General features: G+C 46.5%; 2 protein-coding genes and 1 pseudogene across 2 annotated transcripts; 1 reads left to right on the top strand and 2 right to left on the bottom strand.

Annotated features, from left to right (window-relative positions):
- Positions 1 to 501: 501 nt before the first annotated feature.
- Positions 502 to 1293, bottom strand: LOC109777176 (F-box protein At5g07610-like). The gene has a single exon (XM_020335825.1). It carries the CDS (start codon positions 1291 to 1293, stop codon positions 502 to 504), a length of 792 nt encoding a protein of 263 aa, XP_020191414.1.
- Positions 1294 to 19042: 17749 nt separating this feature from the next.
- LOC109756840 (F-box protein At5g07610-like) lies at positions 19043 to 19924 on the top strand. Its single transcript, XM_020315678.1, has one exon. It carries the CDS (start codon positions 19043 to 19045, stop codon positions 19922 to 19924), a length of 882 nt encoding a protein of 293 aa, XP_020171267.1.
- Positions 19925 to 21013: 1089 nt separating this feature from the next.
- On the bottom strand, positions 21014 to 23145 carry LOC109756839 (uncharacterized; annotated as a pseudogene).
- Between the last annotated feature and the right edge of the window lie 1015 nt (positions 23146 to 24160).

Below are 24160 nucleotides of genomic sequence, written 5' to 3'. Positions count from 1 at the left end.
CAGTGGAAGAAAAGGCTTTGAATTCTCTGTAGATTGTTCTGAGTCACAAAAACAGGGCAAATGCACCTGAACACCAGCAAACAGGAAGACTAAATCGGAGTGGGCGCAGAACTTTCCAAGAAATTGCCCCAGAGGTAGAGATGCGGTCCAGATTCAACATCTGAATTTTTGTTCCATGCCTGTTCAATGACTATCTGGATGGTAGTTCCGCAAAACAAGGCGTGTAAGGATGATAGAGTTGAAGGTAGTGTCCCCCCTTCTTGTAGACAACATCAACTTCCTGGGTATCCATATCATACGACATAAGTCTCTCTTCCACCCCATCTACGAAGAAAACCAAACCACTATCTGGATGCATGGCAATCAACGTATATAAGCTGAATTTCCCGCGAACACCTAACTTTTTCGAGATGTTTGCCACATGCTTCTGGGTCCACTTAGCATAATCCTCAAGAACGCAGACCATGAGCAAGGTGCAATCATCATATTGTTTTACTAAGTCTATAGTGTGCAGGCGTCCTTGAGACCTCCCGATGCCATGACCAAAGGATGGCCTCCAAAATGCCTGCCAAGTCTTGCCGTCCATGTCCACGTGACGATCAAAGTATTGTTGGCCGGCAAATGCAAATGCAGCACACCATTCATAAAGACAGACACTGATTCCTCGGAATTATCCAAATGAATTCCTTGACTCCACCCAATCTGCTTGGAAGCCCATGTTCTGGTCTCGGACGAGTAGATCTTCAGTCCGGTGAGCGTGCCGCCATCATAGAGATCCTGCTCGAACAAAAACACCGTGAAGCCGCAGGGATCGTCCGGGTCGAAGCCCAGACGTATGATGCTCTGCAGGTTCATATGTTGTGTGCGAGGAAGCACAGTCCACTCCTCGGTTGCCGGATTGCACACGAGATAATCTATGTCCAACGAAGATGACGGGGTGGGCGACGTGAAGCACCCGCAGAGGAGGCCACCGCTGCAATCCACGAGTATGAAGCCATGGGTATAGCCGCCGCCGCGAAGGAAAGGGAAGGACGGGTCGACCAGGGGCCGACGGCCTGAACTGCCGCCCGGGAAGTTGAGGAAACGCACGTCGTGGTGGTTGTGGAGGGCGTGGCAGAAGAAGCCGGAGAGGGTCTGCAGCGACCGCCTGACGAGGCCGGGGTCGGAGCAGAGGGCGCGCCACGACGGCGACACGCACCTGAAGCGGCACAGCGACCTGTAGGGCACCCGCGCCAGGATCTCCACGAGGAGCTCCTCCGGGAGGCTCGCCGCCGACCAGGACATCTCTTCCATCCCGTCTCGCGGAGACTTTGCCGGCGGCGGCGGCGGCGGCGGCGTAGGTGTGGGGGATTTCGGGAGGAGGAGGTTAGTGGGAGAATGTGAGCACGGTCTCGAGAGGTTTTCTTGCCCTAGTGCTTTTTTACAATGGATTTTGTTTGTATAAAGTTTTCTTTTCTCCTCAAGCCAGAAATGTTTTATGCTCCTTTTTTTTCAAAATAAATTTTATTGTTCTATTTATAAATAATACACTCTCCGTCAGTGCCAAGAACGCTTTTATATTAGAACGCCGATAACTGCCACACGTGTGGGCGTTAAGGAATCTGCCCACACGTTCTGTGTGGTGCCTAAGAGGACCAGCCCACACGTCTGTGTGTGGGCAAAACAACTAGCGCCCACACGCCTCTTTTTTCCCTCCCGGTCCTTCTTACACGCGTGCGTGTGGGCGAAATAGATAACGCCCACACGCCCGGTACGTCAGGCCTCGTACCTCGTGGTCCCGCACGCCCCACGTGACACTTTACTGCGCGCCCCGCAGTTGCCATGGGCCGGACCCTCGTCCATGTTCGTTTAAGTGCAGTTGCCATGTCGTTGAACTACGGTTGCCATGTCGGACAACTACAGTTGCCATGTTTGCTCAACTGCAGTTGCCATCTCAGGTCACAGTTCCAGATTGCCATTTTTTGGACAACTACAGTTGTTGCCATGTGTGGTCTGGTCTACTGCAGTTGCCATGATTTCAAAACTTTAGGAGTTGCCACCTACTAACACTAGGCAGTTGCCATGTAGCGCTACAAAAAAAGGCATGGCAAAAAACATGTTCGGGTAAAAGAGAGAGTTGCCATGTGCTCACAAGCATGCTAGGGCAGTTGCCATTTAAAAAGAAAGAGTTGCCATCTGCTTACGTGCACGCTAGAGCAGTTTTTCATATACCATGCAAAACATATGGCAACTGACATATTCGGGTAAAAAAAAGAGAGAGTTGCCATCTGCTTGCAATCACACTAGGGCAGTTGCCATGTACACTGCAAAACGCATGGCAACTGGCAGCTTGGGTGTGGGAGAGGAGGCGGGCATGTGGGCGAGATGGCAAACGTCCACACACCAGCCCTTGTGCGTGACTGAAAACTGGTGTGTGGGCGAACTGCTAAACGCCCACACACCGGCCCCTCCGTGTGGTAAAACGGATGTGTGGGCGACTTTTCTCACACACCACACACGCGAGTTGTCCTACATGGCATACAAAATCAGCTAATTCGTGCCAAGATTCGTGCAGAAGTTACTGGACGGTGATGGAGACGTGTGGGTGAGTTGGCTAACGCCCACACGTGTGGGCGTTACACTTTTCGTTATATTATGAGACGGAGGGAATATTTTATTATTCCAAGACCAATTTGATCAATTGACTCATACAAATAATGTCACAAAACTACGCTAGCCATTTAATTGGTACTTGTGGTTGTTTCTCTCTCTTGGCTCCCATGACCTATAGGTGCAAGGGATGGCCCATCTTCACCGACTCCTAGCAAGGCACGGGCATCTGCTCCCTCTATGTGTTGCTCTGACGATGAGAGGGGTAGGGACCCTTGATCTTCGGTGCATTGGTGGGAGGGTTAATTTCAAATTCATCTCGGGTGGATTGTAGTGAGACAATGGTAGTGTCACTAGCGTGGAATCATATCTTCTCGCCTCCCTCTTGTGTTCCGTGGTGTTTCTCCCTATCCTCGGAAGACGTGTAGAGAATCGGGTGTCCTTAAATCTGGTTTTTTTCCTTCTGCAGATTTGTCTCGGTGGCACTCTCATGCGAAGCGGCCAACATAGTTTTGCGTTTTGGTTATCCGTGGACTCGTACGAGTCCATTTTGTATAAAGTTTTCTTTTCTCCTCAAGCCAGAAATGTTTTATGCTCTTTTTTGTTTCAAAATAAATTTTATTGTTCTATTTATAAATAATACACTCTCCGTCAGTGCCAAGAACGCTTTTATATTATGAGACGGAGGGAATATTTTATTATTCCAAGACCAATTTGATCAATTGACTCATACAAATAATGTCACAAAACTACGCTAGCCATTTAATTGGTACTTGTGGTTGTTTTTCTCTCTTGGCTCCCATGACCTATAGGTGCAAGGGATGGCCCATCTTCACCGACTCCAAGCAAGGCATGGGCATCTGCTCCCTCTGTGTGTTGCTCTGACGATAAGAGGGGGTAGGGACCCTTGATCTTCGGTGCGTTGGTGGGAGGGTTAGAAATTTCAAATTCATCTCGGGTGGATTGTAGCGAGACAATGGTAGTGTCACTAGCGTGGAATCAGATCTTCTCGCCTCCCTCTTGTGTTCGGTGGTGTTTCTCCCTATCCTCGGAAGTCGTGTAGAGAATCGGGTGTCCTTAAATCTGGTTTTTTCCTTCTGCAGATTTGTCTCGGTGGCACTCTCATGCGAAGCGGCCAACATAGTTTTGCGTTTTGGTTATCCGTGGACTCGTACGAGTCCATTTTGTATAAAGTTTTCTTTTCTCCTCAAGCCAGAAATGTTTTATGCTCCTTTTTTTCAAAATAAATTTTATTGTTCTATTTATAAATAATACACTCTCCGTCAGTGCCAAGAACGCTTTTATATTATGAGACGGAGGGAATATTTTATTATTCCAAGACCAATTTGATCAATTGACTCATACAAATAATGTCACAAAACTACGCTAGCCATTTAATTGGTACTTGTGGTTGTTTTTCTCTCTTGGCTCCCATGACATATAGGTGCAAGGGATGGCCCATCTTTGTTGGGGAACGTACTAATTTCAAAAAAATTCCCACGCACACGCAAGATCATGGTGATGCATAGCAACGAGAGGGGAGAGTGTTGTCCACATACCCTCGTAGACCGAATGATCATGGTGATGTAGTCGTACGTCTTCACGATCCGGCCGATCAAGTACCGAACGCACGGCACCTCCGAGTTCAGCACACGTTCAGCTCGATGACGTCCCTCGAACTCCGATCCAGCCGAGTGTTGAGGGAGAGTTTCGTCAGCACGACGGCGTGGTGACGATGATGATGTTCTACTGACGCAGGGCTTCGCCTAAGCACCGCTACGATATTATCGAGGTGTAATATGGTGGAGGGGGGCACCGCACACGGCTAAGAGATCAATAGATCAATTGTTGTGTCTATGGGGTGCCCCTGCCCCCGTATATAAAGGAGCAAGGGGGAGGCCGGCCGGCCCTTGTTGGCACGCCAGGAGGAGGAGTCCTCCTCCTAGTAGGAGTAGGACTCCCCTCTTTCCTACTCCTACTAGGAGGGGGAAAGGAAGGGGGAGAGGGGGAAGGAAAGGGGGGCGCCGCCCCCCCTCTCCTAGTCCAATTCGGACCAGAGGGGGAGGGGGCGCGCGGCCCCTCCTGGCTGCCCCTCTCTCTCTCCACTAAGGCCCATAAGGCCCATTACTTCTCCCGGGGGGTTCCGGTAACCCTCCGGCACTCCGGTTTTCTCCGAAATCACCCGGAACACTTCCGGTGTCCGAATATAGCCGTCCAATATATCAATCTTTATGTCTCGACCATTTCGAGACTCCTCGTCATGTCCGTGATCACATCCGGGACTCCGAACAACCTTCGGTACATCAAAACATATAAACTCATAATATAACTGTCATCGTAACGTTAAGCGTGCGGACCCTACGGGTTCGAGAACTATGTAGACATGACCGAGACTCGTCTCCGGTCAATAAACAATAGCGGAACCTGGATGCTCATATTGGCTCCCACATATTCTACGAAGATCTTTATCGGTCAGACCGCATAACAACATACGTTGTTCCCTTTGTCATCGGTATGTTACTTGCCCGAGATTCGATCGTCGGTATCTCAATACCTAGTTCAATCTCGTTACCGGCAAGTCTCTTTACTCGTTCTGTAATACATCATCTCGCAACAAACTCTTTAGTTGCAATGCTTGCAAGGCTTAAGTGATGTGCATTACCGAGAGGGCCCAGAGATACCTCTCCGACAATCGGAGTGACAAATCCTAATCTCGAAATACGCCAACCCAACAAGTACCTTCGGAGACACCTGTAGAGCACCTTTATAATCACCCAGTTACGTTGTGACGTTTGGTAGCACACAAAGTGTTCCTCCGGTAAACAGGAGTTGCATAATCTCATAGTCATAGGAACATGTATAAGTCATGAAGAAAGCATTAGCAACATACTAAACGATCAAGTGCTAAGCTAACGGAATGGGTCAAGTCAATCACATCATTCTCCTAATGATGTTATCCCGTTAATCAAATGAAAACTCATGTCTATGGCTAGGAAACATAACCATCTTTGATCAACGAGCTAGTCAAGTAGAGGCATACTAGTGACACTCTGTTTGTCTATGTATTCACACAAGTATTATGTTTCCGGTTAATACAATTCTAGCATGAATAATAAACATTTATCATGAAATAAGGAAATAAATAATAACTTTATTATTGCCTCTATGGCATATTTCCTTCAGTCTCCCACTTGCACTAGAGTCAATAATCTAGATTACACAGTAATGATTCTTACACCCATGGAGCCTTGGTGCTGATCATGTTTTGCTCGTGGAAGAGGCTTAGTCAACGGGTCTGCAACATTCAGATCCGTATGTATCTTGCAAATTTCTATGTCTCCCACCTGGACTAAATCCCGGATGGAATTGAAGCGTCTTTTGATGTGCTTGGTTCCCTTGTGAAATCTGGATTCCTTTACTAAGGCAATTGCACCAGTATTGTCACAAAAGATTTTCATTGGACCCGATGCACTAGGTATGACACCTAGATCGGATATGAACTCCTTCATCCAGACTCCTTCATTTGCTGCTTCCGAAGCAGCTATGTACTCCGCTTCACACGTAGATCCTTCCACGACGCTTTGTTTAGAACTGCACCAACTGACAGCTCCACCGTTCAATGTAAACACGTATCCGGTTTGCGATTTAGAATCGTCCGGATCAGTGTCAAAGCTCGCATCGACGTAACCATTTACGATGAGCTCTTTGTCACCTCGAGAAACATATCCTTAGTCCTTTTCAGGTATTTCAGGATGTTCTCGACCGCTGTCCAGTGATCCACTCCTGGATTACTTTGGTACCTTCCTGCTAGACTTATAGCAAGGCATACATCAGGTCTGGTACACAGCATTGCATACATGATAGAGCCTATGGCTGAAGCATAGGGAACATCTTTCATCTTCTCTCTATCTTCTGCAGTGGTCGGGCATTGAGTCTTACTCAATTTCACACCTTGTAACACAGGCAAGAACCCTTTCTTTGCTTGATCCATTTTGAACTTTTTCAAAACTTTGTCAAGGTATGTGTTTTGTGAAAGTCCAATTAAGCGTCTTGATCTATCTCTATAAATCTTGATGCCCAATATATATGCAGCTTCACCGAGGTCTTTCATTGAAAAACTATTATTCAAGTATCCCTCTATGCTATCCAGAAATTCTATATCATTTCCAATCAGCAATATGCCATCCACATATAATATCAGAAATGCTATAGAGCTCCCACTCACTTTCTTGTAAATACAGGCTTCTCCAAAACTCTGTATAAAACCAAATGCTTTGATCACACTATCAAAGCGTTTATTCCAACTCCGAGAGGCTTGCACCAGTCCATAAATGGATCGCTGGAGTTTGCAGACTTTGTTAGCTTCCTTTGGATCGACAAAACCTTCTGATTGTATCATATACAACTCTTCTTCCAGAAATCCATTCAGGAATGCAGTTTTGACATCCATTTGCCAAATTTCATAATCATAAAATGCGGCAATTGCTAACATGATTCGGACAGACTTAAGCATTGCTACGGGTGATAAGGTCTCATCGTAGTCAATCCCTTGAACTTGTTGAAAACATTTCGCAACAAGTCGAGCTTTATAGACAGTAACATTACCGTCAGCGGCAGTCTTCTTCTTGAAGATCCATTTATTTTCAATGGCTTGCCGATCATCGGGCAAGTCAACCAAAGTCCATACTTTGTTCTCATACATGGATCCCATCTCGGATTTCATGGCCTCAAGCCATTTTGCGGAATCTGGGCTCACCATCGCTTCTTCATAGTTCATAGGTTCGTCATGGTCTAGTAACATAACCTCCAGAACAGGATTACCGTACCACTCTGGTGCGGATCTTACTCTGGTTGATCTACGAGGTTCAGTAATAACTTGATCTGAAGTTTCATGATCATCATCATTAACTTCCTCACTAATTGACGTAGGTGTCGCAGAAACTGGTTTCTGCGATGAACTACTTTCCAATAAGGGAGCAGGTACAGTTACCTCATCAAGTTCTACTTTCCTCCCACTCACTTCTTTCGAGAGCTCCTTCTCCAGAAAATTTCCGAATTTAGCAACAAAAGTTTTGCCTTCGGATCTGTGATAGAAGGTGTACCCAACGGTCTCCTTTGGGTATCCTATGAAGACACATTTCTCCGATTTGGGTTCGAGCTTATCAGGTTGAAGTTTTTTCACATAAGCATCGCAGCCCCAAACTTTAAGAAACGACAACTTTGGTTTCTTGCCAAACCACAGTTCATAAGGTGTCGTCTCAACGGATTTTGATGGTGCCCTATTTAACGTGAATGCAGCCGTCTCTAAAGCATAACCCCAAAACGATAGCGGTAAATCAGTAAGAGACATCATAGATCGCACCATATCTAGTAAAGTGTGATTACGACGTTCGGACACACCATTACGTTGTGGTGTTCCGGGTGGCGTGAGTTGCGAAACTATTCCGCATTGTTTCAAATGTAGACCAAACTCGTAACTCAAATATTCTCCTCCACGATCTGATCGTAGAAACTTTATTTTCTTGTTAGGATGATTTTCAACTTCACTCTGAAATTCTTTGAACTTTTCAAATGTTTCAGACTTATGTTTCATTAAGTAGATATACCCATATCTGCTCAAATCATCTGTGAAGGTGAGAAAATAATGATATCCGCCACGAGCCTCAATATTCATCGGACCACATACATCTGTATGTATGATTTCCAACAAATCTGTTGCTCTCTCCATAGTTCCGGAGAACGGCGTTTTAGTCATCTTGCCCATGAGGCACCGTTCGCAAGTACCAAGTGATTCATAATCAAGTGGTTTCCAAAAGTCCATCAGTATGGAGTTTCTTCATGCGCTTTACACCGATATGACCTAAACGGCAGTGCCACAAATAAGTTGCACTATCATTATCAACTCTGCATCTTTTGGCTTCAATATTATGAATATGTGTATCACTACTATCGAGATTCAACAAAAATAGTCCACTCTTCAAGGGTGCATGACCATAAAAGATATTACTCATATAAATAGAACAACCATTATTCTCTGATTTAAATGAATAACCGTCTCGCATCAAACAAGATCCAGATATAATGTTCATGCTTAACGCTGGCACCAAATAACAATTATTTAGGTCTAAAACTAATCCCGAAGGTAGATGTAGAGGTAGCGTGCCGACCGCGATCACATCAACTTTGGAACCATTTCCCACACGTATGGTCACCTCGTCCTTAGCCAATCTTCGCTTAATCCGTAGCCCTTGTTTCGAGTTGCAAATATTAGCAACAGAACCAGTATCAAATACCCAGGTGCTACCGCGAGCATTAGTAAGGTACACATCAATAATATGTATATCACATATACCTTTGTTCACCTTTCCATCCTTCTTATCCGCCAAATACTTGGGGCAGTTCCGCTTCCAGTGACCAGTCTGCTTGCAGTAAAAGCACTCAGTCTCAGGCTTAGGTCCAGACTTGGGTTTCTTCTCCTGAGCAGCAACTTGTTTGCAGTTCTTCTTGAAGTTCCCCTTCTTCTTCCCTTTACACTTTTTCTTGAAACTAGTGGTCTTATTGACCATCAACACTTGATGTTCCTTTTTGATTTCTACCTTCACAGCCTTTAGCATTGCGAAAAGCTCGGGAATCGTCTTATCCATCCCTTACATATTATAGTTCATCACGAAGCTCTTGTAGCTTGGTGGCAGTGATTGAAGAATTCTGTCAATGACGCTATCATCCGGAAGATTAACTCCCAGTTGAATCAAGTGATTGTTATACTCAGACATTTTGAGTATATGCTCACTGACAGAACTATTCTCTTCCATCTTGCAGCTGTAGAACTTATTGGAGACTTCATATCTCTCAATCCGGGCATTTGCTTGAAATATTAACTTCAACTCCTGGAACATCTCATATGCTCTGCCAGACGTTCATAACATCTGGTGTTGCTCCTGCAGCAGGCCTGGCACCCAGCGGTGCTTCCAGGACGTAATTCTTCTGTGCAGCAATGAGGATAATCCTCAAGTTACGGACCCAGTCCGTGTAATTGCTACCATCATCTTTCAACTTTGCTTTCTCAAGGAACGCATTAAAATTCAACGGAACAACAGCACGAGCCATCTATCTACAATCAACATAGACAAGCAAGATACTATCAGGTACTAAGTTCATGATAAATTCAAGTTCAATTAATCATATTACTTAAGAACTCCCACTTAGATAGACATCCCTCTAATCCTCTAAGTGATCACGTGATCCATATCAACTAAACCATGTCCGATCATCACGTGAGATGGAGTAGTTTCAAGGGTGAACATCACTATGTTGATCATATCTACTATATGATTCACGCTCGACCTTTCGGTCTCCGTGTTCCGAGGCCATATCTGTTATATGTTAGGCTCGTCAAGTTTAACCTGAGTATTCCGCGTGTGCAACTGTTTTGCATCCGTTGTATTTGAACGTAGAGCCTATCACACCCGATCATCACGTGGTGTCTCAGCACGAAGAACTTTCGCAACGGTGCATACTCAGGGAGAACACTTATACTTTGATAATTTAGTGAAGGATCATCTTATAATGCTACCGTCAATCAAAGCAAGATAAGATGCATAAAAGATAAACATCACATGCAATCAATATAAGTGATATGATATGGCCATCGTCATCTTGTGCTTGTGATCTCCATCTCCGAAGCACCGTCATGATCACCATCGTCATCGGCGTGACACCTTGATCTCCATCGTAGCATCGTTGTCGTCTCGCCAACTATTGCTTCTACAACTATCGCTACCGCTTAGTGATAAAGTAAAACAATTACATGGCGATTGCATTGCATACAATAAAGCGACAACCATATGGCCCCTGCCAGTTGCCGATAACTCGGTTACAAAATATGATCATCTCATACAATAAAATTCAGTATCATGTCTTGACCATATCACATCACAACATGCCCTGCAAAAACAAGTTAGACGTCCTCTACTTTGTTGTTGCAAGTTTTACGTGGCTGCTACGGGCTTAGCAAGAACCGTTCTTACCTACGCATCAAAACCACAACGATAGTTTGTCAAGTTGGTGCTGTTTTAACCTTCGCAAGGACCGGGCGTAGCCACACTCGGTTCAACTAAAGTGAGAGAGACAGACACCCGCCGGTCACCTTTAAGCAACGAGTGCTCGCAACGGTGAAACCAGTCTCGCGTAAGCGTACGCGTAATGTCGGTCCGGGCCGCTTCATCTCACAATACCGCCGAACCAAAGTATGACATGCTGGTAAGCAGTATGACTTATATCGCCCACAACTCACTTGTGTTCTACTCGTGCATATAACATCAACGCATAAAACCTGGCTCGGATGCCACTGTTGGGGAACGTAGTAATTTCAAAAAAATTCCTACGCACACGCAAGATCATGGTGATGCATAGCAACGAGAGGGGAGAGTGTTGTCCACGTACCCTCGTAGACCGAAAGCGGAAGCGTTAACACAACGCGGTTGATGTAGTCGTACGTCTTCACGATCTGACCGATCAAGTACCGAACGCACGGCACCTCCGAGTTCAGCACATGTTCAGCTCGATGACGTCCCTCGAACTCCGATCCAGCCGAGTGTTGAGGGAGAGTTTCGTCAGCACGACGGCGTGGTGACGATGATGATGTTCTACCGACGCAGGGCTTCGCCTAAGCACCACTACGATATTATCGAGGTGTAATATGGTGGAGGGGGGCACCGCACAGGGCTAAGAGATCAATAAATCAATTGTTGTGTCTATGGGGTGCCCCCCTGCCCCCGTATATAAAGGAGCAAGGGGGAGGCCGGCCGGCCCTTGTTGGCGCGCCAGGAGGAGGAGTCCTCCTCCTAGTAGGAGTAGGACTCCCCTCTTTCCTACTCCTACTAGGAGGGGGAAAGGAAGGGGGAGAGGGGGAAGGAAAGGGGGGCGCCGCCCCCCCTCCTAGTCCAATTCGGACCAGAGGGGGAGGGGGCACGCGGCCCCTCCTGGCTGCCCCCCCTCTCTCTCCACTAAGGCCCATAAGGCCCATTACTTCTCCCGGGGGGGTTCCGGTAACCCTCCGGCACTCCGGTTTTCTCCGAAATCACCCGGAACACTTCCGGTGTCCGAATATAGCCATCCAATATATCAATCTTTATGTCTCGACCATTTCGAGACTCCTCGTCATGTCCGTGATCACATCCGGGACTCCGAACAACCTTCGGTACATCAAAACATATAAACTCATAATATAACCGTCATCGTAACGTTAAGCGTGCGGACCCTACGGGTTCGAGAACTATGTAGACATGACCGAGACTCGTCTCCGGTCAATAACCAATAGCAGAACCTGGATGCTCATATTGGCTCCCACATATTCTACGAAGATCTTTATCGGTCAGACCGCATAACAACATACGTTGTTCCCTTTGTCATCGGTATGTTACTTGCCCGAGATTCGATCATCGGTATCTCAATACCTAGTTCAATCTCGTTACCGGCAAGTCTCTTTACTCGTTCTGTAATACATCATCTCCCAACAAACTCTTTAGTTGCAATGCTTGCAAGGCTTAAGTGATGTGCATTACCGAGAGGGCCCAGAGATACCTCTCCGACAATCGGAGTGACAAATCCTAATCTCGAAATACGCCAACCCAACAAGTACCTTCGGAGACACCTGTAGAGCACCTTTATAATCACCCAGTTACGTTGTGATGTTTGGTAGCACACAAAGTGTTCCTCCGGTAAACGGGAGTTGCATAATCTCATAGTCATAGGAACATGTATAAGTCATGAAGAAAGCATTAGCAACATACTAAACGATCAAGTGCTAAGCTAACGGAATGGGTCAAGTCAATCACATCATTCTCCTAATGATGTGATCCCGTTAATCAAATGACAACTCATGTCTATGGCTAGGAAACATAACCATCTTTGATCAATGAGCTAGTCAAGTGGAGGCATACTAGTGACACTCTATTTGTCTATGTATTCACACAAGTATTATGTTTCCGGTTAATACAATTCTAGCATGAATAATAAACATTTATCATGAAATAAGGAAATAAATAATAACTTTATTATTGCCTCTAGGGCATATTTCCTTCAATCTTCACCGACTCCTAGCAAGGCACGGGCATCTGCTCCCTCTGTGTGTTGCTCTGACGATAAGAGGGGGTAGGGACCCTTGATCTTCGGTGCGTTGGTGGGAGGCTTAGAAATTTCAAATTCATCTCGGGTGGATTGTAGCGAGACAATGGTAGTGTCACTAGCGTGGAATCAGATCTTCTCGCCTCCCTCTTGTGTTCGGTGGTGTTTCTCCCTATCCTCGGAAGACGTGTAGAGAATCGGGTGTCCTTAAATCTGGTTTTTTTCCTTCTGCAGATTTGTCTCGGTGGCACTCTCAAGCGAAGCGGCCAACATAGTTTTGCGTTTTGGTTATCCGTGGACTCGTACGAGTCCATTTTGTATAAAGTTTTCTTTTCTCCTCAAGCCAGAAATGTTTTATGCTCCTTTTTTCAAAAGAAATTTTATTGTTCTATTTATAAATAATACACTCTCCGTCAGTGCCAAGAACGCCTTTATATTATGAGACGGAGGGAATATTTTATTATTCCAAGACCAATTTGATCAATTGACTCATACAAATAATGTCACAAAACTACGCTAGCCATTTAATTGGTACTTGTGGTTGTTTTTCTCTCTTGGCTTCCATGACCTATAGGTTCAAGGGATGGCCCATCTTCACTGACTCCTAGCAAGGCACGGGCATCTGCTCGCTCTGTGTGTTGCTCTGACGATGAGAGGGGGTAGGGACCCTTGATCTTCGGTGCGTTGGTGGGAGGGTTAGAAATTTCAAATTCATCTCGGGTGGATTGTAGCGAGACAATGGTAGTGTCACTAGCGTGGAATCGGATCTTCTCGCCTCCCTCTTGTGTTCCGTGGTGTTTCTCCCTATCCTTGGAAGACGTGTAGAGGATCGGGTGTCCCTAAATCTGGTTTTTTCCTTCTGTAGGTTTGTCTCGATGGCGCTCTCATGCGAAGCTGCCAACATGGTTTTGCGTTTTGGTTATCTGGGTTTCAGTTTTGATAGACGAAGGTTTGTCAACGGCGGCTTTGCGAAGCGTGCAAGACTTGTATTCTCCACTCAGTCTGGTCGGATCTGGGACATCCTATATGTAATAGCCCGAAACCGACGCTCGAGATGCCTCCCCTTATATTTGTTGTAGGCACGTTACTTATTTGTTTATCGCATTCATCATCGCATCATTCGCATTGCATCGGCACTCCGTTGCCCTCATTTTTCCAAACCTGCATCTGTTCATAGTTGTCGTTTCTCCCCATTGTTGTTGATGACCGTTTTGAGACGAACCACAATTGCACGAGCCCGCGGCATCGTCAAAATATTATTTTCTAAGTGGGAATAAAACATCCTTAGAATGGGTTAAAAGTTGGCATGCGGTCTTATTGTATTGTAGATAGACTGCCTGTCAAATTTCGTCGCATTCGGAGATCGTTTGATACCCCAACTGTTAAAATATAGTGGCACTATAGCCATTTCAAATTGTCAGACGTTTTCGGTATTAAAACTTGTTGTCGGGCCTCTCATTTCCCTCTCGTGTCAAATCCAAGCCACTCTACACAGCCCGCTAGACCCATCTAAGAGCATCTCCGGCCGTTGGCCCCCCAAGGAGGCATAAAAATCGCCGCCTGGGGGCGAGCCGACGGTAGAATTGGCTCTGGGGGCGGTTGGGCACCCAGCCGTCGCCCACAGACGCCGATATCGACTCATTTCTGGCCGCTTTTCGGCCCACTTTGGGCGAAAAATGGCCCGATATCGGCCCATATTCGGCGTGGTTCGGCGTGAATTCTCAACATAAGTAATTTTTATATCACATAGTTCATCACAGAAAATCAATAAAAATCAAATAGTTCAACAACAAGTATTTCAATACAAATTATATAGTTCAAGAAATAAAAACTCATATTTCATCACACGTCGAGCTAGGCGTCGCCCTTGATCCTCCATAGGTGCTCCACCAGATCCTGCTGCAGATGTTGATGCACCTGTGGGTCTCGGATCTCCTGACGCATATTGAGGTAGGCAGTCCAGGTTGCTGGTAGCTGGTGATCAACTTGGGCTAGAGGACCCTGCCTGTAGTATGGTTCAGTGTCAAGCACTGGCTCTTCCTGCTCGCTTTCAATGATCATATTGTGCAAGATGACACAGCAAGTCATGATCTCCCACATTTGATCTTTCAGCCAGGTCTGAGCAGGGTACATGACAACAGCAAATTGAGATTGGAGCACACCAAATGCCCGCTCGACATCCTTCCTGTAAGCCTCCTGCACCTTGGCAAAGTGGGACTTCTTGCCTCCTGGCACAACGTTTGAGATAGTCTTCATAAATGTAAACCATCTCGGATAGATGCCATCAGCTAGGTAGTACCCCTTGTTGTAGTGCCGCCCATTGACCTCGAAGTTCACCAGAGGAGAATGACCTTCAACAAGCTTGGCAAAGACAGGGGAGCACTGCAGCACGTTGATGTCATTGTGAGTTCCTGGCATACGAAAGAAGGAGTGCCAAATCCAGAGGTCCTGCGTGGCCACCGCCTCAAGTACCACACTGCAACCACCTGGCGCCTTTGTACATCCCCTGCCAAGCAAATGGGTAGTTCTTCCATTTCCAATGCATGTAGTCGATGCTTCCAAGCATCCCAGGAAATCCTCTTGCTGCATTCTGTGCTAGGATCCGAGCAGTGTCTTCCGCATTAGGTGTTCGCAAGTATTGCGGTCCAAACACTGCCACCACTGCCATGCAGAACTTGTAGAAACACTCGATGGTCGTGGACTCGGCCATGCGCCCATAGTCGTCGAGTGAATCACCGGGAGCTCCGTATGCAAGCATCCTCATCGTTGTTGTGCACTTCTGGATTGAGGTGAATCCAAGTTTGCCGGTGCAATCCTTCTTGCACTTGAAGTAGCCGTCGAACTCCCGGATGGAATTCACAATCCCGAGGAAAAGCTTTTGGCCCATCCGATAACGGCGCCGAAATACTTTGTCGCCGTGCAGTGGAGCGTCGGCGAAGTAGTCGGAGTAGAGCATGCAGTAGCCTTCCAGACGATGCCGGTTCTTTGCTTTCATCCGCCCCGGCGCCGAGCCACCTCGCCGCGCCCTTTCATTGCTCGCGAGCAGGCCGGCGAAGGCGGCGAGGACCATGAGATGCTCCTCTTCCTGGACGTCGGCATCGGCTTCCTCCTCCAGCAGCGCGGCGAGTGCCTCTTTGTCGTCCGAGTCCATTGCCGGGCAGGCAAATCGCCAAACACCTTGCGGGCGTGGTGGGCGCACACCAGCCGGTACACTGCCCTGCGTGGCCGGAACGCCGGAAAAATCGCCCGGACGGTGGTGGAGAGGCTGTCGCGGCGAAACCTCCTTTCTTTTTTGGCGGGGAATGGACTATCTAGCGGTGATGGGCGGTGGACGACGCCGGGATCGGCAGGGTGGCGGCCGAGCGCGCGGGGGGTGGGGGCGAATCTGGATGGTTGGCTTGACTTTTCGCCTGACAGTGTGGCCCAGGCGTGTTTTTCTCTTGCGCCGGAGCCCCCGAGCGCCCCCCCCAGTGCGCCGGGTTCGGCCTGCGATCGCCGGGCCCAAAAACGGGCCGAGCTGGCGGATTTCGGCGTCTTGGGGGCGCGACTGGGCGTTTTTTCGGCGCCGGCGCGTAAAAAGCCGGCGGGGGGGGGGGGGGGGGGGGGGGGAGGGCTGTTGGGGGCGCGGGTGGAGTTGCTCTAAGACCTAACCATCTTCCTGGACGTCGGATCACGATCCGATGTTCAAAAACTGTCTAGAACCAAAGTACTACATGATACTCAACCCTCTCTTTCTTCATTTAATTCTATGACACCTCATCAAAATTGCCTAGTTGGCATGCATGATACTATTATTACAACCAGCCTCATGGAGGATTTGCTGGCAACAGAGTGATTAACAACCAATCAGATCAACATGTAACCGTAAAACCATTCCTTTTCTAGTCAGTCGTTGCCCAACAGATTCATTACGAATAATATGTTGACACCTAAGTTCAGATAAACACCAGAGGAGACTGAACAGATCAACAAGTGCAGACATCGTAATGTTCTGCCGCAAACCCATTTCTAAGATAAGTAGTAACTAGCAGCCATTAGAGCTCGCATAACCGTAAAAGCATCACTAAAAGCAACAAACGGCGTTGCCATGTGAGCAGAATCTACCTAACTAAATCATACAATGAGGTATTAACACAACATAATTTCACTGGCTGTTAGTTGGAGCCATCACTTTCATCTTCCTCAGAACAAGACGAAGAGTGCTTGTGCTTCTCAGGGCAGTTGCGGTAGTCATGGTCGAGTACATATTCCTTACAGCCTTCGTTTTTTCTGTGGCTTTGCCTGGTACACATGGGTCCTTGCAACTTTCGCTATTGGCGCTCATGGCGTGGCTTGGTGCTTACGTCCGGCTCTCTGCTGAGAGGTGGATCGCGTCGGCAAGGTGCTGGACTTTGGCGCAGGCTATGACTGGTCGACGACGCTATGGTCCATGGTTTGGTGATGGTGATTCAGATCTAGTCGGCCGAGTGGGGTTGATTGCATACTATGTTGCAGCAACCTCCTACGGCGTCATGACGGATTGGTCACCGATAGATCAGGAGTGTTCAACTCTAAAGATTGAGTGGTTGACTGCGGCGGTGAGATGCAAATTATGAACGACGACTATTATGCAGAGGGATAGTTGTGCAGCGGTGGCGGTTGCATCGCTTGTAGTTGCTGGGATCGCGGAAAAGTGGTGGTGACAACACTTGAGTGACTTCGATGGTGCTACACGAGCAGCCGATCGTGAGCTCCGTGCTGAAAGGCTAGCCCTCACCCGAGCTGGTTATACCTGGCGATGACGATGTTTTAATGTTGTTACCTTGTTGGAGTCATTTCTCGGATATGCTCAGATTGATTCTTCAGGGTGAAAGCCTAAATTCCGGCCATGGTACTTGGATCCGGCGACTTCTGCATTTGAATGTTGTTTCCTTCTTGAAGGCGTTACTATTGAAGAGCCTTGTTGTCTGCGTGGTGTAAAGATGGTTGGTGCAAATATGTTCATTGTTGTAGTTTGCCGATCACGTCCCTGACCACTTTGTTTTTTCTTTGTTACTCGCGTAAACATAGCTTTGGTCTTATATGACTTTGCTATTTGTTGGTGTATTTTTATATGTGCGCATTAGTGTTGGCTATGTGCATCATAACTATACAGAGGCTGGTTGTGTGCTCTTTGAGTTTGTATCCACTTGATGCTCCTTAATAGCCAATAAAATCCACCAATTGTTGAAAGTAACAAAATATGTAAAACAAATATATACTCGTGCTTGACAGTAAAAAATGCAATTGGGGGTGGGGGGCGACGTGTCAGCCCGGTGTTGATTTGAAAAGAACGACTGCCTCTCCTAGCCGTTGGATGGAGCCCATAAAAGCCTTCCGATCGACCGCCACATGTATGTGTGCCTTTTGCCAAGGATTCAAGAAAATCCAAGAAACAACAATGCACTCAAAAGGAAAAGAAAGGCGGGAGGTAGAATCAAACGCCAAATTTCATCAAGTGATGTTTGGTCTATGAAAATTATATTTAATATTTGGATAATAGAATTTTACTAAATATAACCATCGACGAGTAAGATCTACACCTAGAAGTGAAAACAACAAACTGATTTCATATCATTGATTATTGTTAAGATCTGGGTAATAAAATTTAGATTATGTCTAAGATTTACATAATCAAATTTTACTCAATATAACCATCGATGAGTAATATGTACACCTAGAAGGAAAAGACAATTTTTCTACCATTGGTTCTTGTCAAGATTCGGATTATATTTAAGATTTGAATAATAAAATTCTAATAAGGAGTAAGATCAACATCTAGAAGTAAAAAAACCAATGAAAGATTTTCTAACATATTAATTTTTGTTAAAAGATTGTATAATAAAATTCAGATTATATTTAAGATCTGGATGATATTTTTTTACTAAATATAACCATCGATCAGTAAGATCTTCACCTCGAAATCAAAACCAGAGACCGATTTTCTAACATTGATTCTTGTTAAAATTCAAATTATAATTAAGTTTCAGATAATAAGTTTTACTAAAAATAACAATCAATGAGTAAGATCTACACCTAGAAGTAAAAAACCAAAGACAAAATTTCTAACATTAATTCTTGTTAAAATTTGTATAATAAAATTCAGATTATATTTAAGATTTGGATGATTTGTTTTTTACTAAATATAACCATCAACTAGTAAAAAGTCAAAAAAAACAGAGACTGGTTTTTTCTCAAATTTGGATTATATTTAAGATTTGATTTTTGTAGTACTATAAATATGCCCATAGAAAACAACTCTTCTTCTCGTCCCCAAATTCCGCCGTTGCCTCAGGAAGGAATGGAACAGATGTCCCAGCCGGTGGCGACCCTCCCGGAAGAGCTCCTCATGGAGATCCTGGCGCGGGTGCCCTACCGTTCCCTCTGTCGCTTCCGGTGCGTGTCACCATCATGGCGGACCCTCTGCTCCGACCGCGGCCTCCTTAGACGGTCGCCGCAGACCCTCGCCGGCTTCTTTTGTGGCACTTCTCAAAACATCTGCCACCTGCTTTTCCTCAATTTTCCGGCCAGCAGGTCAGGCCAGCAGCCACTGGTCGATCCATCCCTCCCTTACCTGCACGGCGGCGGCTATACCCATGGCTTCAAAGTCATGGATTGCTGCGGTGGCCTCCTCCTCTGCAAGTGCTTCACGTCATCTCCCCCGGGCGTGGATTACGTTGTGTGCAATCCGGCTACCGAGGATTGGACCGTGTTGCCTCACACCGAGGAGCTGTGCCCGGAGAACATCATCCTTCTCGGCTTCGACCCTGCCGATCCCTCCTGCTTCGTGGCCTTCGTGATCGTGTTGGATGACGACAATGCCGGTGAAATCACTGGAGTGGAGATATACTTGTCGGAAACCAGAATATGGACTTCAAAGCAAACTGGGTGGGCTCAAGAAACTAGGGTGCACCACTATCAGGCTTTAAATTCTCTCTTTATGAATGGCACTCTGCATTTGATCACTAAAGATTCTTCTATCGTCACGGTGGACACGGGTGGCAAGACTTGGCGGAAAATCTCGAGGGCATACCCTGGTTGGGAATGTATTGGGCAGTCTCGGAGATGCTTGCATGTTGTGGACATAGATCACTATAATGATGATGGATTCCTACTCTCAGTTTGGGTTCTTGAGGATGCTAGTGGAAATTGGACTCTAAAGCACACTGTAAATCTTTCAGAACTGATATGAATGCATGTTCACAAATTTGATGAGCCCTATAGAGTTATCGGTATCCATCCGGACTATGATTTGATTTTCTTGGTAGACATGGAACATGAGAATTTTATATCGTACGATATGGATAGCCGGAAGGTACACGTTGTCTACGGCGATATAGGATACCACTGGCAACCGTATCGTCTTTACACTCCCTGCTTCGCTGAATGGTTATCAGATGGTAACTGAACATGCATGGAACTCGTGCCTGCCTTCCTAAAATCCAGATGTTGAGTATGAGTCAGATCTCTACTTCTAGAGCATGTTGCTTGGAAATGTTATTTGCCCACTTCGATTTGACTTTTCTGTTGTAGATTTTCAGCTCTGGTGTTTGCCCTTTTATGACTTTGAATAATGTTGGTTAGCCAAGGAGAATAGAAGCCTATTGTTGTACTGTCTAGTTATTATACTATTTCAAGTTATCAAGTCACTTCATGAGCTGCACTGAAATTTCAAAATACCACTAGTTCTTTGTAATCTTATATTTCAAAATACACATGAGATTTCTCTGTGATATTTTGTATGCTTTTATATCACTTAATGTGTATATTTGCTTTTATGTACAGATGCTTATGGCGACGGTTAACAATGTCGAATTCAGATCATCTATCTGTACTCCCAATTTTAATGCTTGAATTAGCTTCAGTATCAGCTTAAGATGCTACTCAGGCAGTATTCCCCCTAAATTAGTATTAGGAAGCGTAAGCTTAAGATATTTTCAGTGGAAACTCTAGACAAATATGGGCTCTTTTAGCTAGATTATCACTACATTTATAAATAACAGATCGAGCTCTCCACGCAATATGACCTGGTTCATGTCCTTTTTTAAGGGAAATAGCAGGATTGCGAGGACAGGAGAATTCAAGGCTCCCCCCCAAAAATGTTCAAATTCAATATAACAGGCTAGGTACAGCTGTTTGGTTGTATAACTGGAATGACAATATTTCAATCAACTAACTAAAACACTTGTTGCTGGCAACATATGACTCGTGAGGACTGTCCAGGATGATGAAACTTGGTTTGCTTCCTAATAATAACTGGGTTAATAATTAAGATGGCCTTAAAGCAACACCTAATGAAATTCAAGAACTCAGGTAACTATTGATACTTAGAAATAGAAGTTCAAAACACTATTATTAAGTTGATCAAACCACAAAAGTTCATATCTCTTAGCGCCCAACGAAACTGGGCACCATATAAGTTTGCAAAACTAACAAGACTGACACAGCAAGTAGAGAACACACACAAAGTCCAAACTTCAGCAAACTCCATACCATCTCCTCACCAAGTCCATGTGATCATCAGATGGATTAACACCTCGCCACTCTATTCTCCACAGCAGAACATAGTATAGCAATCGAACCATGGAATTGACACCTAATTGCACAGAATCCTCAAGCTTCTGGATGTTCAGCAATCCCTGAAAGAAAAAAACTTTAGTCACCAAATGCTAATTGTACAGAATATTTAACACTGGATTTGGGACCTGAACATATATTAGACCTTACGAATTTCTTAATAAGGCAACTAAGTTAGCATAGCTTTAGCTTCGGAGTAGAACTAGATTTCCAAACAAATATGTTCTCCAAGGAGATGGGCCTCAACAAGCTCTAGGCTGCAATTGTATGATAACTTCAAAAAGTGGCATGACAAGAGATTACACTATAAATGAAATATATAGCGCTAGAGATATCGTGTCACATGGGGCTGCTTCAAACTAAACATTACAAAGGCTAGACTATCACCGACTTGTATCTAAAATGTTGACAGTTCAAAATAAATCCAGTGCATAGATCAATACCTTGTGAGATTAAGAAACTTGGGGAACTCGGATGTAAGGAAGGACTTGAGAAGGTGTGATTTTTCTCTGACCATGTCGGCATCTTCGCCATCGAGGTCTTCCTCTCCTTTAATATATGGAACAACTGAAATCATTTTGTTGGTAACCATATCCATCGTAACAACCGAAACCTTGTTAATCTTCTCTCTTTCCTCAGACAGCAAAAAGTGTATAATGCTAGGGTCGTCCATGCTGACAAGAGGGTACTCGGGGACAGCATCGCGCGGGAGAAGTTCAGAGGTGTTGTGACGCCAGAATTCATAAGCTGTCACAAACGTAACCCGGTCCCACTCCATGTCAACACTCTCCGTTGCCTTCAAAACATCAGTGATAATGTTGTAACCCTGGCGATGTTCAAGTGGGCCACAGAGCCGACCATCGGTGCGAACAACAGAAGTATACTTGAGAAGATCACCCCCACCAGTGACACATATGCTGCGGTTCACCTCAAGGAAACCTCTTTCTCGGTATCGAGGGCGGTGATGGTAGGTAACCCTAGATAAGAGATGGTAGGCGTTTCTGCGAATACATCATAAAATAGAATACCTCCTGTGTAGTAGGAAATCCAGCAAATACGGTTGTTGAACGTGGTGACAGCGCAAGTCGACCAATCGACGAGTCTCAAGTATTGATGCTCCTTGTGCTGGATGGGTATCTTATGAAGCTCCCATGTGCCATCATCATCCGTAGCTGATACACGAGAGCGGATCATGCACACTTCAGCTTCCATCATGTCGTCTGGGCCTGGTATCTTAGTGATACTAGCCAGCTGTGCCACGACAAACTCATCTTCATGGCCAGGGGATGATCCACGAACGAGCCCTAGAGTGTTGGGCAAAAAGTGTCGAGGTGTAGTGATTTCCTCCGTGTCTTCCTCGAAAAACGGAGGCAAGACCATTGGTATGGTTCAAAGGGGAAGGCGTTTGAACTCGATGTGCGGCACAGGATCTGAGGATGCCACGCAAACGAAGTTGTCAAACGTGACGTGGAGGTCAACGTAGACGAACCGGAAGAGAAGGAGGTCGCGGTGTGCGGCAGCCAGCTCGGCGCCCCTTGTGTTGGTGCCGCCGGGCCACCGCAGGTAGAGGCGGGAGACTGCAGGGGGCTCGGCGTGGAGGATGGCGACGTCGAAGGGCTCGCCGATGGAGGTGGACGAAGTGGCCCTCAGGGGCGCCGTGGATTCGTCCGGGAAGCGCCAGCCGTCGCAGTCGCCGTCCGCGCCCCTGTGGTAGATGAAGCGGTCCAGCATCATCCAGCCGGCCGCGGCGGATCCAGGCAAGACCATGGTCGCTGGATCGGGAGGCGCAGGGGTGGGGTGGCTAGGGTTTGGATAGGCGCAGTGGTGGGGTGGCTAGGGTTTGGATAGGCGCAGTGGTAGGGTGGCTAGGGTTTGGATAGGCGCAGGGGTGCGGTGGCTGTTTTTACGGGAGATAAAGATATACGCGAGGAGAGATTGAGATCGAGATCTCGATCTATATATCCCTTCCAAGTTTCGACGATGACGTGTGGGCCTTTCTTGGCTTTTGGATTGTGCGGTGGGCGATGGGGTGTGGGCCGGTCGATGGGCTGTTTACCGTGCTTCGCGCCGCGCGTAAAAGACAAGTATGCCGCGCGCGCTTCGGGGCGTTTAGCGCGGCTGCCAGCGCTGGCTCCAGCAGCCGCGCTATAATGTAGCGCGCTCGTGCAGCTCCAGCAGCGCGCAAAAATACAGCGCGCGCGACTCGTCGGGCATTGTATATATATGGCATTTTGGACACAAAATGGGTTTGAAACATTCAAAATGCAATGAACATGACATATAAAATTTCACACAAACAAGTTGATGAATAAAAGTTCATGCCCACAAGTTCAAAATTATGCCCACAAGTTCATCCAACCAAGTTCAAGACACAAATGAAAGACACATCAATCCTCTTCCTCGTCTTCGTCCTCATCATCTTCCGAAGATGATTCTTCCGCCTCCGAAGATGAATCTTCCTCCCTCTCCTCATCACGCACCGCATCATGTGAAGCTCTGACGGTGTTGGCAAGATCTTCAACGGCATCTTCATGGGAATGTGTGTGAGGAGGCACATCGAAAGACATTTCGCCCATGGTGGCCGGAGGTGCACCCATGCCTCCCATGAGAGAAGCAAAACTCATGCCTCCCATGGCGGCCATAGCGTCGGGGGTGCTCCATAGCCACCCATGCCTCCCATGGCGGCCGGAGGTGCACCCATCCCTCCCATGGCGCCAAGGCCACCGCTCATGGTACCTCCGAAGCCACCCATGCCACCGCCACCCATACCGCCAATGCCACCGCCACCCATGGCGCCGAGGCCACCGCCACCCATTGCACGAACCATGGCTTTTTTTTTGGATCAAGACTT

The sequence above is a fragment of the Aegilops tauschii genome, chromosome 3 (genome assembly GCF_002575655.3).
Source record: "Aegilops tauschii subsp. strangulata cultivar AL8/78 chromosome 3, Aet v6.0, whole genome shotgun sequence".
In the NCBI taxonomy this organism is placed as follows: domain Eukaryota; kingdom Viridiplantae; phylum Streptophyta; class Magnoliopsida; order Poales; family Poaceae; genus Aegilops; species Aegilops tauschii.
Note: the sequence above shows the minus strand (reverse complement) of the source record. Positions and strands in the feature narration are given on the sequence as shown.